Below are 14,978 nucleotides of genomic sequence, written 5' to 3'. Positions count from 1 at the left end.
TGTTTTACAAGCATCTGGACAATTCAATAAAATTGTCCCTGTGGAAATACTGTCACTGAGTTTCTGGAGGAAATGGATATTTAGAGTTTAAATTTGCAAAGGGAAATGTATTGCATTGCTCAACCATCAAACCTGTTTAACAGAATACCCTGCCTGGTCCATATTTTCCAAAGAACAAGTGAGCCTGTAATGTATGTCTTGGGATTGTGAGTAAGAATGGATTATATATATATCAGACTTACTGCCTACCCATCTCCAGATTGCTCAGCAAGTTTCCAATGTAGGAGTTGACAAACACAGAAATTTTCAGTGCACAGAAGTGAAAGCAGGAATTCCAAGAATCAACATTAATAAAATCTGCTTCAATCTGATCCATCCCAGAGACTGTTTCGTTCTTACCTCTCTCCATCCACATGCCTAGATGAGCAAAAAACAAACAAACCCCAAACTCAAAGCTTATTTATTTCTTATTTTACTTCATAAAATTTATTTACTGCTTGATTGTAGAAAACCTCAAAGTGGTTTACAAAACAGTAAGATTATTAGTAAAAACAAATAAAACATTCAAAAAATTAAAACCAGCAATAAACTAAAAACACACCAGCATTCTAAATATGTGTAGACTTGTCTAAGCAAACATGTTTTTAGCAGGCCCCGAAAAGAGTACTGTAAAGGTACCTGCCTGATGTCAAAGTGTAGGTGCTGTCACTCAAATATTGGTTTCTTACAAGTGCAAAATGGGTATAATTTGGCGTCTGTAACAGTGCCAGTTCTGCAAGTTCTGCAGATATAAGTGGCTGAGTCGGCATATATGAGGTGAGGCAATCCTGCAAGTAAACTAGTCCCAAGCTGTTAAGGGCTTTAATTACTAGTAGTAACTCCTTGAACTTGGCCCCATAACAAATCAAGCAAAAAGCGAGCTGCGTAGAGAACCAAAGGCATGACTGGGTGAGCAGCATCAGAGACGTCTTATAGCCATGCTCACATATAGGTGGTGATTTCACAACAGCCCACCTCCAAATCCCAGAGAGGCTCAGCCAAGAAGATGAGGAAATTAAATCCTTTGAAGCTGAAGCGGAGGCTTAGTCCTTCAAGCAGAAAAGACTGTAGTGGGCCTGGGTAATTCTGTAGAATCTTATGCTGCAAGAGAGGGGACCTGCCAGGGAAAAAAGAGCCAACAGAAAGGGGGGGGGGGGAAAGGGTTAGACAGAGCTTATGTAGCACAGTGGCTAAGTGCACAGAGGAATCAGCCAGTTAGTCCAAATCACACATACTCAGCTGTGAACTCATTAGATGGCTTAGGGAAGCTGTTATCTTACGTATTTATTGTTACTGAGACAATGTATGTGAAACACTTTGAATACTGTGTATGATTAGTGTCATGGATGTGTCAAGAGAAAATATTGCTGGTTCACTAGTATTATATTTAATTCTGTAAAATATATCCTCAGTGGGCACTATATCTAAAATATATTTGTTTCATGAGAAATAGTAAGACTGATGGCTATTGGCAATAAGAGAGACAAAACAGGTCAGACATGGAAAACTTGTGGGAGGCAGGAGTTTTAAAGGCTAGCAGTTAGTGTGCTTACCTGCATCTCCATGCTCAAATTGTATATTTGTTCGAAAGGCTATTTTAAAATGCCACTGGTTTCAAAAACTCTTTCTTTACTGCTTTAGCCATAATTGTCATGATGGTCCTCAGTGCCTCGTGTGTGCAGTCCCAGTTTTATCTCAAAAGGAGTAGTCTCTCAGTCTCTAAGGCTGAGACCTCAGGTGGCAGATTTTGAATGCCATGAAAACAGGAGTGAACACATGCAAACAAAAACAACACAGCTGGAAGGGGAAATGTTGGGGCAGGGAAGCCTTAGCAATGTATATGGGGGGGGGGGAGAAAGGGGATCAAAACAACCTCTTCAGGCAGAGTTTCCCCACCCGGGTGAGACAACTGAAACGGTCTGCTTTCATGTTCTTGCTAGCCTCAGCCCTGAACTTGAAGCAGGTCCTCAGATGTTGAACACAGTGGGCAGACAGATGGAAGGTAGAGACCATTTCAAACATTAGCTGTGTGGGGACGCAGGTGGCGCTGTGGGTTAAAGCCTCAGCGCCTAGGGCTTGCCGATCGAAAGGTCGGCGGTTCGAATCCCTGCGGCGGGGTGCGCTCCCGCTGCTCAGTCCCAGCGCCTGCCAACCTAGCAGTTCGAAAGCACCTCCGGGTGCAAGTAGATAAATAGGGACCGCTTACCAGTGGGAAGGTAAACGGCGTTTCCGTGTGCGGCTCTGGCTCTGGCTCTGGCCAGAGCCGCTTCGTCACGCTGGCCACGTGACCCGGAAGTGTCTCCGGACAGCGCTGGCCCCTGGCCTCTTAAGTGAGATGGGCGCACAACCCCAGAGTCTGTCAAGACTGGCCCGTACGGGCAGGGGTACCTTTACCTTTACCTAAAACCTATTGGTGCCAACTTAAATATATATATTTATTTCATTCATTCATTTTGGTATTGGTGTGCCTAGTGTCTAGGATGCCAGTATTACAATGGGGTTGTCCTTGTTATATTAAAACTGAATCCGGACAGTTGTGGAGAAGACATTTTTCTTTCACTGTTTCAAATATTTATGGCCCCTTTGTACGTCTTGGTATTAAGCAGAATCAGAAACACTGTAGCAGAGTTGTCTGAAACTTTTACTCAACAGATTTCATCTTGCTTGGAAGAGCCCATGTAAAGCTACCATTGTAATGAGACTTTATGGGTCTTAATATTTATAGGCAGAGAAGAGACAGGACACGTCCTGTTCTGTGTATAGTCTTGCAATTTATATGTTGGCAGCAGTGTATGATGGGAGATGTGTTCTGAGGCTCACAAGTATGCTTAAGCTTTATAAATATGCTAAGTTCAAGCTGAAGTGAGGGAACAGTGTGGAATGTTTTGAGGCCAAATCTGACATGGGGGTTTGTAAGGAGGGGTAGTGAGCCCAGCCCGCCAGTGCTACTTGAGTGTGTTGTGAAAGCAGGCGTCTCTAACGGCATGTCATGACCCCCAGGCTTTCAGTGAAGCACCCTACTACAGTTAGTGAAAATTAAATGGTTACACATGCTCCAAATTTCAGAATAATGTTGTTCTACTAATATAAAAAGCCTCCACGAGGAGCACCGATGCTGGTGGTCCCAGAGCTTTGACACTGCCTTGCTGGCTCCCGCTCACTATTTTTCACAAACATAAATAATCATAATCCATATAAAACTGTCATATTGGTTCAGCACAGACGTCACCAAAGCCCTGGGCCTAATTCATCAAAGATTTAATGTTCAGCTGCACAAAGTTACTTTTTTATTTTTTTTGGTGAGCAGATGCAGTTTCCCGGATTGTCCTGTCATCACCAATAACTTTCCACTGGAAAGATGCATCACATCAAGAGTTCCAAAATGCTAAGAAAGATGAATATTTGAAAACACAAGAATAAACAGTTATTGCTAGTTGTTTCTTAATGACATAAAGAAGAGGATTTTTGATGTTTTGGATATAACTGGGGATGGATTGCCATGCTGTTGGACATATTGCATGCCAAAATTGCTCTGGAAAAAATCTTAATAAATCAGGAGGGGAATTTGTGTGGACAACTGGCCCAGCAAAGCCACAAGGGGCTATTAATGGGAAGTTACACCACTTAGGAGACATTATTATTATTATTATTATTATTATTATTATTATTATTATTATTTGCTTTAAGATGCTGTGTAGCCACCCTTATTTTTGCAGCTGAGAATCTCCTATCTAAGTTTGGTTTTTTTTTTAATAATATTTATTAAAAATTTTCCAGAATAAAAAGGAAAGATAGCAAGAAAAAAAGAAAAAACAAATATGATTTACACTTGGTTTCAATGGCATCTTTCCCGGACTTCCCCCCCCCTCCCCCTCTTGTATTCCATTTCCCTTAAATTGATTCCACAGATTCTTACCCCAAATTTTAAAACCTTATTTGTAATTTTAAATAACCCATTTATTCCAAATTAATTTATCTTATTTATCTTAATGAACCATTTCTCCTTATATTTTATATAATTCCCTAAGATCGACCCCATTTCCCTTCCACGAATTCCCCTATTTTCAAACAACAAACATGAAAAAAGAAAAGAAAGAAATAATATATAATTTTACAGCCTTTGGATTCCAAATCTCCCCCCCCCCCCATTCCCCGGTTCCAATCCCCAAAGTTCATCCATTGTCTACTGCCAGCCTGGTGTATCCACGTCTATATCTCAACTCCACTTTGCCGTCTTTTGATAGCTTTTGGCGCTGTGGGTTAAAGCCTCAGCGCCTAGGGCTTGCCGATCGAAAGGTCGGCGGTTCGAATCCCTGCGGCGGGGTGCGCTCCCGCTGCTCGGTCCCAGCGCCTGCCAACCTAGCAGTTCGAAAGCACCTCCGGGTGCAAGTAGATAAATAGGGACCGCTTACCAGCGGGAAGGTAAACGGCGTTTCCGTGTGCGGCTCTGGCTCTGGCCAGAGCAGCGATGTCACGCTGGCCACGTGACCCGGAAGTGTCTCCGGACAGCGCTGGCCCCTGGCCTCTTAAGTGAGATGGGCGCACAACCCCAGAGTCTGTCAAGACTGGCCCGTACGGGCAGGGGTACCTTTACCTTTTAATTTCAGAAAGTCCAATCTCGAAAAAACTCTCAGAAAAAGTCATTGTTCTTCCATCCAGACCTCTATGTTTAAGAGTCTAACTTAAATTCTATTTCTTGGTCCTTTTAAAGTCTGGATGTTCCAAATACTCCGGCTTCAAATTTGGTCCAGCTCTTATTCCTCAGGTTGCTTTTTCCTGTTCTGCTGCAGAAACCTTCTAATTCAGAAACTTCTTGTTCTCCACAGAGGCTTTTGTTATTCAGGAACATAACTTGCGTCAAGTCCCTTCCTTTCTTCAATAGATAAATCCATTGTCTCCTTTAGTATAGAAACCTCTGTAGACAAAATAATGCTTCGTTTTTGCAGCTTTCCCAAGAGATAACAGATCCTGCTCAAATTCATAGTATTTTTCCACTTGCTGCTACTGTTGCAATGTCCCAGCCTCCCTCTAGAGGGAATATGGTAACTTAATTTCTTTCAAAATCAGACCCAAAAATCAAATAACTTGTTGCCTTTATTTCCAATAATTTATGTCCAAATTGTAACAAATCTAACCAGCAAAGCCATCGTAACAAAGTTCTCTTTTATTTTCCTGCTTTGACAGCTACTTTGACAGCTGTCAAAGTTTCTGTGTCTCTTCACCAGTCTCTCATAGCGGATCGTTCCCGGTTCCCGGGGGGGGGGTTGCATTTTAGTTCCCACAAATCAGTCTTCTCCTCCAGCACAATTATTGTAATTTCCCTTCGTGAAGTTAAAATTCTTTTTCAGGTAAACAAGTTCATCTCTCGATCTTAGTTGTCAAATCCTTGCGTTGAGCCATCTACAACGGGGGGGGGCGGACTTCCTTTTTGCACTCCCCCCGCTCGCTCCAAATTCAAAGATCAAATTTCCCTTTTAAGTCCAATCAATTTACTCACGGGTTATTCCTTTTAGTCCAAATCCGAAATTTTCAAAGAAGAAGTCGTTGCTCTCCGCCGAATGGCATGCGGCTTCGCTGGGCAGGGGAAGCATTGGACTCACAGCACCACACACACCCCGTCACCCGCTCCGCAGCCTTTAAAAAGGCTCCTTCGCGGGTCGGGGGGCGCAAACGGTGCCCGCCGAGTCACCAAGTCCATGGGCATCTCCGCCCATGGTTTTTGAGGGTCCCCGCGTCGCCGGCACGGCAGGACCCGACCCCTACCCAGCCGACTCCCTCCGGAGCTCGGAGGGAGTCCGCCATTCGGCGATGGCGCCGACCCTATCTAAGTTTGTGAACATCTCATTGTTCATTAATTGAGGAGGAGGTTGGCAGCTAGAGATGAATACATATGCATATTGGATCATTGTTTCCAATGATAATGCATTTTCATAATTTTAAAATTTAAATCCTACATTTTTGTGATCTTTTATTTGAATGTCCATAACTTCTGTGTGTGGCAATGGTGTGACAGGTTGGAAGAGGGCTGGTGTGCTCTCAGTTTTCTGCATTTAATGGGGCAGATCAGGAAGGAAGCATTTCCAGTCCTCAAGGAAAATAATTTTTTTTTTTAACTTCTGTAACCATTCTAAACTGATACTTATATTTTCAAACCTGCACTCTTGGAACAAATGAATGAGGTTCTCCTGTGGTCATGAAAGTAGGCTGAAGTACCAAAATGGAGACCTTTATGTAAACAATGGACTATGTGGATATCTGTGTGGTATGCTTAAGCCAGTTGAACCCTTGTGTACCTCAATTTTTATCCTGTCAAGTAGTAGGTAGAGTTGGCACATTCAGGACAGTGTGGTCACACAAATACATTTTCTGCATAATCAGTAAATGTGGGCATTGGCAGCATTTTGTCTTTATCATCGTATTCCAGTAAACTCTGACCCACTGCTGGTTCAGTACTATCCAGTGGATAGTGAAGGTTATACTGTTGGATTTAGACTAGGTAGACCCAGAATCAAATTGCTCTTCACTCCCACTACCAGCCATAGTTACTATGACAGTCACTTCCTCAGTGATTTTTATTACTTTACTTGTATTACTCCATCAAATTTCAAAGTGAGAAAAACATTGACAGCTATGTGAGCTCCAGTGCACAGAGCCTTGTGGTATAATGGTCACTTATTTGGTACCTGGATGGGTGAAGGTTGAGACCTGACATGGCAGCTCTCCTGTCTTCCTAGGAGCCACACCATTTTTTGTGGCCATTGGCCCCTTCCCCTGGCTGCCGCAGAGCCAGACCCAGTTTTGAATTCTGGCAACAAATGGTTGGTTGCTGATCCACACAAATCCATTACAGGTAAAATGATATATGGCAATATAATACCGCAACTAGATAGGAAATGGAGGGGATATAAATCTTGACTCTTCTGTTGCCATTTGAACCAGTTGAAGTCAAACTGTAAGACTATTTAGCCTCACTTTTGAGACACAGAATGTGTGGCAATTATTGTGTCCTCAATGCAATTTCCATGTGTTCTATCCTGCCTCCAGTATCATATCAAGTCATATATCAACTTTTCTCCTTACAGCTTTTTGTTGGAGTCCCAGTTCTTAGAAAGCGTGGGACTTTCAAAGTAGAGGAAGAGATATCTGACAAAGTCCCTTCAGGCCTAGTGATGAATGGTGTGATTAAACAGGAGCTTTCAGGCCAGAAAAATGCACCCAGTGAAAATTCAGAAGTGTTCCTCAAGGACTGTGTTTGCAGTGAAGTGAGAGACTTGACCCTTCAGTCATGTACCCAAGTCCCTACATTTGCTGAGAGCAAGAATGGTGAGTCCTTTTCCTAAGAGATCAAAGAGAAAGAGATAAGATGCTCTGAATATGGCAGCAAGGTGCATACATAAATGCAAAAGTATGGTGCTACTTTGGCGTATGGTGAGATACCTACCTTTCTGATAAAAAAACTTTAAAACTGCAAGTTGTGAGGAAAGAAGTGACTCATAAATCCTGACTCTGTCTTCATGGGGCTGCCCTTGAAAAGTATTTGTTGGTCCCAAGTAATGTTGTCAGAATATTGTCTGGGACAGGTCAGTCAAGGAAATCATTATGTATCTGTGTGATCTGCATTTTCTGTCACTTTGCTTCTGGGCTCATTTCATGATAGAGTTTTTTTGCTTTAAAGGTCCTAAGCACCTTGCTGCCTTTTTTATTGATTAATTTTATTGGATGGTTTCTGTTAGAATTTTAATGGTTTTGATTAGTTTTTTTTATTGTTTACTGCAATACATTATCATAGAATCTTTCCCCACATAAGCCAACCTGGACTCTTTTTGTGTGCCCCCTCCATGAAAGGCCCAGAGGGGGGTAACACAAGAACAAGCCTTTTCTATGCTGGCTCCTCATTTGTGGAATGCTCTCCCTAGGGAGGCTTGCTTGGCACCTTCATTACATTTTTTAGGTGACAGAAAATGTTCCTCTATAACCAGACCTTGGGCTGATTGAACATTCTATGGCCTTTTTCTATGTTTGTGGGATGGGGTTATTGATTTGTGTTTGTTTTATTATGCATTTTGTGTTCTCGTTTTGTATTTTTATGTTGTGAACCATCTGTGATCTTCAGATGAAGGGAATAATAGTAGTAGTAGTAGTAGTAGTAGTAGTAGTAGTAGTAGCAACCACTGTGGTGTGCTTGCAAGAAGATAGGGTATACATTATATTTAATAAAATAAAATTGCATGTTATGTATGGACCATGTGCTAGATTGAGATGAAAGTAAGTGTAACTGCATAAGCGTACACTAGAGTTCAGAGGATTCAGCGTAATTATTCTTGAAAGTGAGCAGGAGTGATAACCTTCACTCACCGGGATGGCATATGTTAAGGTTATTCATGCTGCTGGCAACATAATAGTCTTTGTAATGGAAAGGTTAAGAAGTACTAGTCAGTTTTGCACCATTTTGATTGCATGAGCTAGCAGATTTTTGAATTTACCTAAATATTTCAAGGACACATCCTACATTGTTTTCCCAGGGCAGTTTTTAAAGAAGCTAAGTTAGGAATTTGTGGCCTTGGATGTGGAAAATCCAGGTTCATATCTGGAGTCTGCTGTAGGTCATTTTGGCTGCAATCCTAGGCACACTGACCTGGAAGTAAGCCTGACTGAACCCATTGCAGAAGGTCCCAGGTTCAATCTCTGACATACCCACATCAGGCTAGGTGAGACCCTTGCCTGAAACCCTGGAAGTGTAGACAATCCTGAGCTAGGTGGTCCAATAGTATAAAGCGGCATCCTATGTTTCTCAATAGGACTCAATAGGAGTCACTTCTAAGTAGAATCGTATAGAAATGATTTTTTTCTTAAGTTATAAGAGTGGCATAGTTGTTCTGCTCCATGTTCCTGCTCTTTTCCATGCCAATCCATTAATGGTGGGATGGAGTACAGTGTGTGTGTGTGTGTGTGTGTGTGTGTGTGTGTGTGTGTGTGATGGTGTCTTTCCACTGTCTTTTTGCTTGACCTGCCTCACAGGGCTGTTGTGATTCTAAACTGCCTCTTGAGCTACTTAGGCAAATGAGAGGATACAAATGTGGTGAAACAGACTCCCTCCAACTACATATTCCCTGACCCACTTGAATGAAAAACAAGAAATTGTAAGTGTCCATCTGGTTTGAGTTTAAAGTAATGTGCAGAAAAGGTTGCATGTTTTCAAGGACCTTGTGCCTAAGTAGTAGATTGTACCACAGTTTATTACACAAATTGAGCTTTTTATTGCTCAGCTTTGTTGATCTGCCAGTTGGGATAAAGAACACAACGTACCCCATGGTCCCTATCAGGCAAAATTAGAAAGCATTCAGTTCTGCTTAAACTATGAACTATCAGGGAAAGTTGTAATTAAATCCAGAGAGCGAGTGCCAGACATGCTGGTGTCTTTAAATCAATAACTATTTTGGAAAAATCTTGTAAGTTAATCAATTGGAAAATGACAAAGATGTGTGAGTCCAAAACACCAGCAAATTACAGTTCTGAGAAGGTGCACAAGGACTGAATCTTAGTAGGTTTTGAGAGTAAACCTGGACCCCACTAAGGCTTTCTCCATAGGCAAGCAGCCTCTGTGACATGCATGTGTTTCAATTTAAATCTTTATTACGCTCAGAGTGTGCTTATTAAATGATTATCTTGTCCCAAGATCATTTTAGCCTTTGTTCCACATAACCAGGTAGTAGGTGTATGTGTAGGGAGATTTTCTGCATTAGGTTTGGAGCTCAGATCAAATAAATACTGCAAACAATGTATTGAACTCAGGTGACAACTAATCCCCTGATGAGATATTGTCCCGTGGCTTGAACTTTGCAGCCGGGACTTTAATGCCACTTAAATCAGAATGTAAGAACTGAAAGAATTCCAGGAATGTGGTGATATAAATTGTATTTTTAGAGCTGTGAATGACTTGTGAGAGCGAAACAGCACGGTGACTAAAGATAGCTCAAGTCAGTTTTTCCATGATTTATCACAAGAACTTTCACCCTAAGTAAAAGTCATTTAATGTTGTGATAGCAGCACACACAGGCTGGCAGGATTTCAAACCAAGTCATTCATTGCATATTTTGTCACAGGAAAATGTTTCCATAACATACTAGAACTCCAAACTGCATTTCATCTGCATACAAGTGCCACTTGAGAGCATTGCCTAGAAACATCAACGAAGCATGAGGTAAATGGTTTGTAATTCTCCAGTGGCCACAGTCTCTTAAAAAATAAAATAAAATCTACAGAGTCATTCCCCTTCATGGTCCTAAAATACATCCCTCGGCTAGTTTTCAATACAATCAGTTAAAGATCTTGCGTCCTGCCATGGGTCAGCTTGATTCTAAGTTAGAGATCTGATGGCTCAAGTTACTGCACAAGAGAGATGTTGCCTCCGAAGCATATACCGGGATCAACCTATGAAAAGCCTGAGGAAGGGCCATAGCTTAGGGGAAAGACCATAGACCATTTGTTTTGCATGCAGAAAGTCTCAGTTTAAAACTCTAGCATCTCCAGGTAAGTTAGGAAAAGATTCCCTGCCTGAAGCCCTGGAGAGCTGCTGCCAGTCTGTGTAGACAGTACTGAACTGGATGGACCATTGGGCTGACTCAGTATAAGGGAGCATCCTATGTTCCTATGCTAGGTCAAATCACGCAGTGTCTTGCATGTAACAGCGGACGTTTAGCATGCAGCTGAATCTTCCCGTAAGGAATAAGCCCCACTGACTTCAAGGCATTCAACTAAATTTTATTCAGAGTAGACCAATATAAAGTAATATAGGTGCTAACCTAGGCATGTTCATTAATTTCAGAGGTAAAACTTAGTTGAATACTACCCAAAGGATTTGCTTCTCAAAATAAATGGTTAAGTGGTTTAATATGCACTATAAATCTGGATCCAATCCAGTGTTATTGAAGGGTTTGCAGTTGCTTGCTTGGATCGATGGAGGATAGCAAGGGCTAAGTGTGTGTTGAAACAAACGCAAAGGTAAAATTTACATCCATTGCTCTGCTACTTTTGCCTCTAGCCCTTCCCACCATTGAGCCGTGGCCCTTGGAAGGCTGTCCAAGGCTTATGAAGCTAGCTTATTCCAATAAACCATAGTCAAGACACAAAAACTACATTTTAGTGTTCAGACTTAGGACTAAACCATGGTTAATTGAAAATGAATGTGAAACAAAAGCTTCTCTCTGTTCCTCATGGTTGAGCCACGAGGATGAGGGGAGCACACAAGCCAAAGGTTGTGCATGAAATGCTAAACCATAGTTTAGCATTGCATCTGAACCCAGGTCATTGTGATTCCTATAGGACAACAGTCTGACATGACAAATCTTTAGAGCAATCCAGGTCAGTCATCTGAATCAACCCTTCTTTGGATAGAGAATAAAAGGAGGATGAGAGAAGAAACAGTTTATTCTTACAGGGTCCATGTCTCATAAGCCAGGCTGGGCTGCTGACTTCTGTGCTATGACTAAACACACTAGAGGAGAACAAGTCCTTTGTGGATCAGAGGTCTGTGTCAAGGACTGTGAATGGCTATTGTTAGCTGCGTAGTGACAGCCCTGAAGCCCAAGGTGACTGAGGATTTGCGACAGTTAGAGCAATTCTAACCCCTTCCCCAAGACTCTTTATATGAATACGACTAATGTAGCCTCTTTCCCCACCACTTAAGAGCCCTGCACATGTTGCACTGCTGTGCTTGCAAACCGCCAAAGCAGCTTTCTGAAAGGCTTGTGGTTACTAAAAGGATGTTAATAAAGCGGGAAGAATCATAATAATAGTGCAAACATGACAGATTCCTTCCTGATGGACGCACACATCCCATAAACATAATTGTCACTGCAGGGTTCTTGCCAGAATTCCTGAAGGTGTTTTCAAGTGAACTGCAGTCTTACTGCTAAGGCTTTTGGGGGTTGGTGAGCAACACTCATCTGTTTGCAATTGAAGACCAGTTTGCAAAAGCACATGAGGTGGCTGTTAGGTCAGTCGCTCCTTCTCTTGGAATAGAAATAATGGCATCCTCTTAATACAAATAGCGCAAGTGCTTAATTTCTAAAATGAGAGGTGTCTTAGCATCATACGCTTGGGCTGTCATTCCGCTTGTGTGCATGTGGGTGCCCTTGTGGCTCCAGTGATGAAAATAAGACACACTATGTATGCTCAGAAACACTGTGTTTAATTATTACTCTGTAAATGTCAGGAGTCAGGCATTGAAAAATGGATTCTGAAAATGGATTCAGATCTGGTCATGGATATCTCCTTCTCTTAACCCTTCCCCTCTCCCCTCCAGTGTTAGAGCTTTGGTATAATCTTTGGAAATGCACTTTATTTTATATTATATTTGCTACTGCGAACTCTGGATTAAATTATCGTTCCCAATATGCTAGAAAGCACAGCCCTAACCATATAGACGTTCTGTAGTCCAATAACATGAAAATATGCCATGAAGAGTATGCCTGCTATCTTTGGTGTTTTCTGCTCTGCTCTTCTTTTAATTCTCCACACATCTTAAATCTGCAATCTTATCTACACACACACACACACACACACACACACACACACACACACACACACATACACGTAAGCTCCATTGGATACAATGGTCTGACTTCTGAGCAAAAATGCATAAGATCTCTCTGCAAGTAGATATGTTATATGACACAGAGGAGCTATGACTGTTTCCTCAAAAGTACAATGGTACTGACAACTTGTCATACATGAAGAGAAGAACTGTTGTTTTTTTATTTAGAGCAATATATAAAACTGCTTATTTAAAAATCTAAACAGTGTGCTTAAAGCAATATAAAACAATTCTCAATAATATGGAGATAAAATTGGCAAAATAAGTATATGTAACAAAATTATTGCACTGCTGTTTCTGAATTACAGCAGGTTTCACATATAGTGGTGGTAGGGATTAAAGCAGAATTTGTTTCAGTTGCTTTGTGGGTTTGTATCCCTGGCACAGCACCAAAGGCGAGATGTGTGGTATATATATAAACCAGTGAGGTGGTCACTCAGTGAAGTTCAGCAAAATATTACACCTGCCCATTTATTTTTCATTGTTTTTTGTCAGGATCTAGGCTTCCAGCTGACTTGAACATTTAGGGCAAAAGTGGATGTAAGTCTGTAAGGCAGGTATGCTGTGGGCGTACCTGCCTTACAGACCCTCCAAGTGTCTCTGTTTTCAGAGAAGTCATCCCAGTTTCTGATTTGATCCCAGAATGTCCCACTTTTCTTTAGGATGTCCCTATTTTCATTGGAGAAATGGTGGAGGGTATGGAGTTATCCCCCCTCCGCCATCTGAAGGCAGTCCTGTATAGGGAAAGTTTTTTAATGTTTTTATTATTATTATTATTATTATTATTATTATTATTATTATTATTAGTTGGAAGCTGCCAAGAGTGGCTGGGGCAACCCAGTAAGATGTTTGAGGTATAAATAGTAAAATTTTCATTATGGAATGGGGCGTCCCTATTTTCATCGGAGAAATGTTGGAGGGTATGGCCTTATCCACATTGGGTCATTAAACTTTGTTTCAAAGAGAAGTCATAGCAGCACAAGGTTGTGTGCAAAAGGTTCCAGGTTTAGTCTGTGGTATCTCCACTTAAAAGGAGCAGCAGTAGGTAATGGCAGAGTCACTGTGATGCCGGGGAGCAACTACTAGTCAAAATAAACAGTAGTAAGCTGGATGGAAAAATAGTTTGACCAGTTAAGGAGCTTCCTATGTTTCTATGCCTCTCTTGATCTTCCTCACTTCCTTCCTTTTGCATTATGGAACTTATTGTTGCCACAAGCTTCTTTCCCATGCTGGCTCCAATACTCTTTTGACCACCAAGTCTACATTCAGTTTTCCTTATTTGGTAAAGAATCTAAAAGTGGCCTGATCCCACCAGGTACCACTATGCAATTTTGAGGCAGGTGCAAACAAATGGGAACTGGATCCCTCCATACCTGCCCAGCTTCGTGCACACTTTCTCTGAAGCACCGTAAGACCACTATTAAGAAGAAGCTCCTGCCAACCTAGCAGTTCAAAAGCACGTCAAAACTGTCTGCAGACAAACATCGGCTCCCTCGGCCAGTAAATCGAGATGAGCGCTGCAACCCCAGAGTCGTTCGCGACTGGACTTAACTGTCAGGGGTCCTTTACCTTTATTGTGCTAAGTATCACAAGGCAGCCCGGGCAAAGAAGCCAGGAGATTAAAACTTCATCTCTTTTTAGTAGCCGCAAGGCATTTAGCCCATTGTATCTAAGCACATTTAGCAACTCTGTTCTCTTTTGCCTTGCTATTCCATTTTGTCCCAGCAGACTTTGAAATGCGCCTTTGGCTTTTTCCTGATCAGAGTGCTCTTCTCCCTTACTCTCGCTCTTATAGATGGGTCGCATTCCTTTGCGCTCCTAATAATCGCAAATCAAGCAAACTGGGCCAAAACGAGTGTGCCTCTACTATCGAATGTCAAAATATGATCAAGCCTGGCAAGCCTCCGGCAGAGCATTAAAAATAGCTTACTAAGTTACACTGTGAAAATCACTAATATAACAAGACTTGTGTGTCTGATCCCATTAATGGGGGAAAGCTAATATGGTGATTTCATGCAATACTGATGGAAATCAATAAAAGGATATTTTGGGGGGAAGAAAGCACGCAATTCTATTATTTAAGGCATTTTGTACAAAAAGTTAGAAAATAACATTTAACTTGCATGTCTCTTGTCCAACTCAATAAAAGTTATTTTGCATTGTTAAGGCTTTTGCTCCAGTTAAACTAGAATGAGACTACAGAGCAGTTCGGTTTCTGGGCTCACCCTTCTCAGTCATGCAGAATAGTCAATTCCAAAGAGATTGGGGGGGGATCTCTAGTGCATTTTGCTATGACTTCTGATTAGTACAGTTGGGCCCAATGGATTTATGTTGTATAGATTAG

General features: G+C 41.7%; 1 protein-coding gene across 4 annotated transcripts in view; it reads left to right on the top strand.

Annotated features, from left to right (window-relative positions):
* MYOCD (myocardin) overlaps nt 1-14,978 on the top strand; it is a 238,553-nt gene that overhangs the window by 133,787 nt on the left and 89,788 nt on the right. For 2 of the 4 annotated variants that reach the window (XM_079965957.1, XM_079965958.1), the window contains one exon: nt 7,122-7,362. The exons of 1 other annotated variant lie outside the window; for it this stretch is intronic. In XM_079965957.1, the coding sequence (XP_079822083.1) occupies nt 7,209-7,362 (154 nt within the window). In that variant the 5' untranslated portion in view covers nt 7,122-7,208. Of the gene's footprint in view, nt 1-7,121; nt 7,363-14,978 lie in introns of those variants that run through there. One more of the 4 variants, XM_079965960.1, reaches the window with a different exon arrangement.

The sequence above is a fragment of the Podarcis cretensis genome (assembly GCF_951804945.1).
Source record: "Podarcis cretensis genome assembly, chromosome: 2".
Taxonomy (NCBI): domain Eukaryota; kingdom Metazoa; phylum Chordata; class Lepidosauria; order Squamata; family Lacertidae; genus Podarcis; species Podarcis cretensis.
The sequence above is the reverse complement of the archived record's forward strand: the minus strand, read 5'-3'. Positions and strand labels throughout refer to the sequence as shown.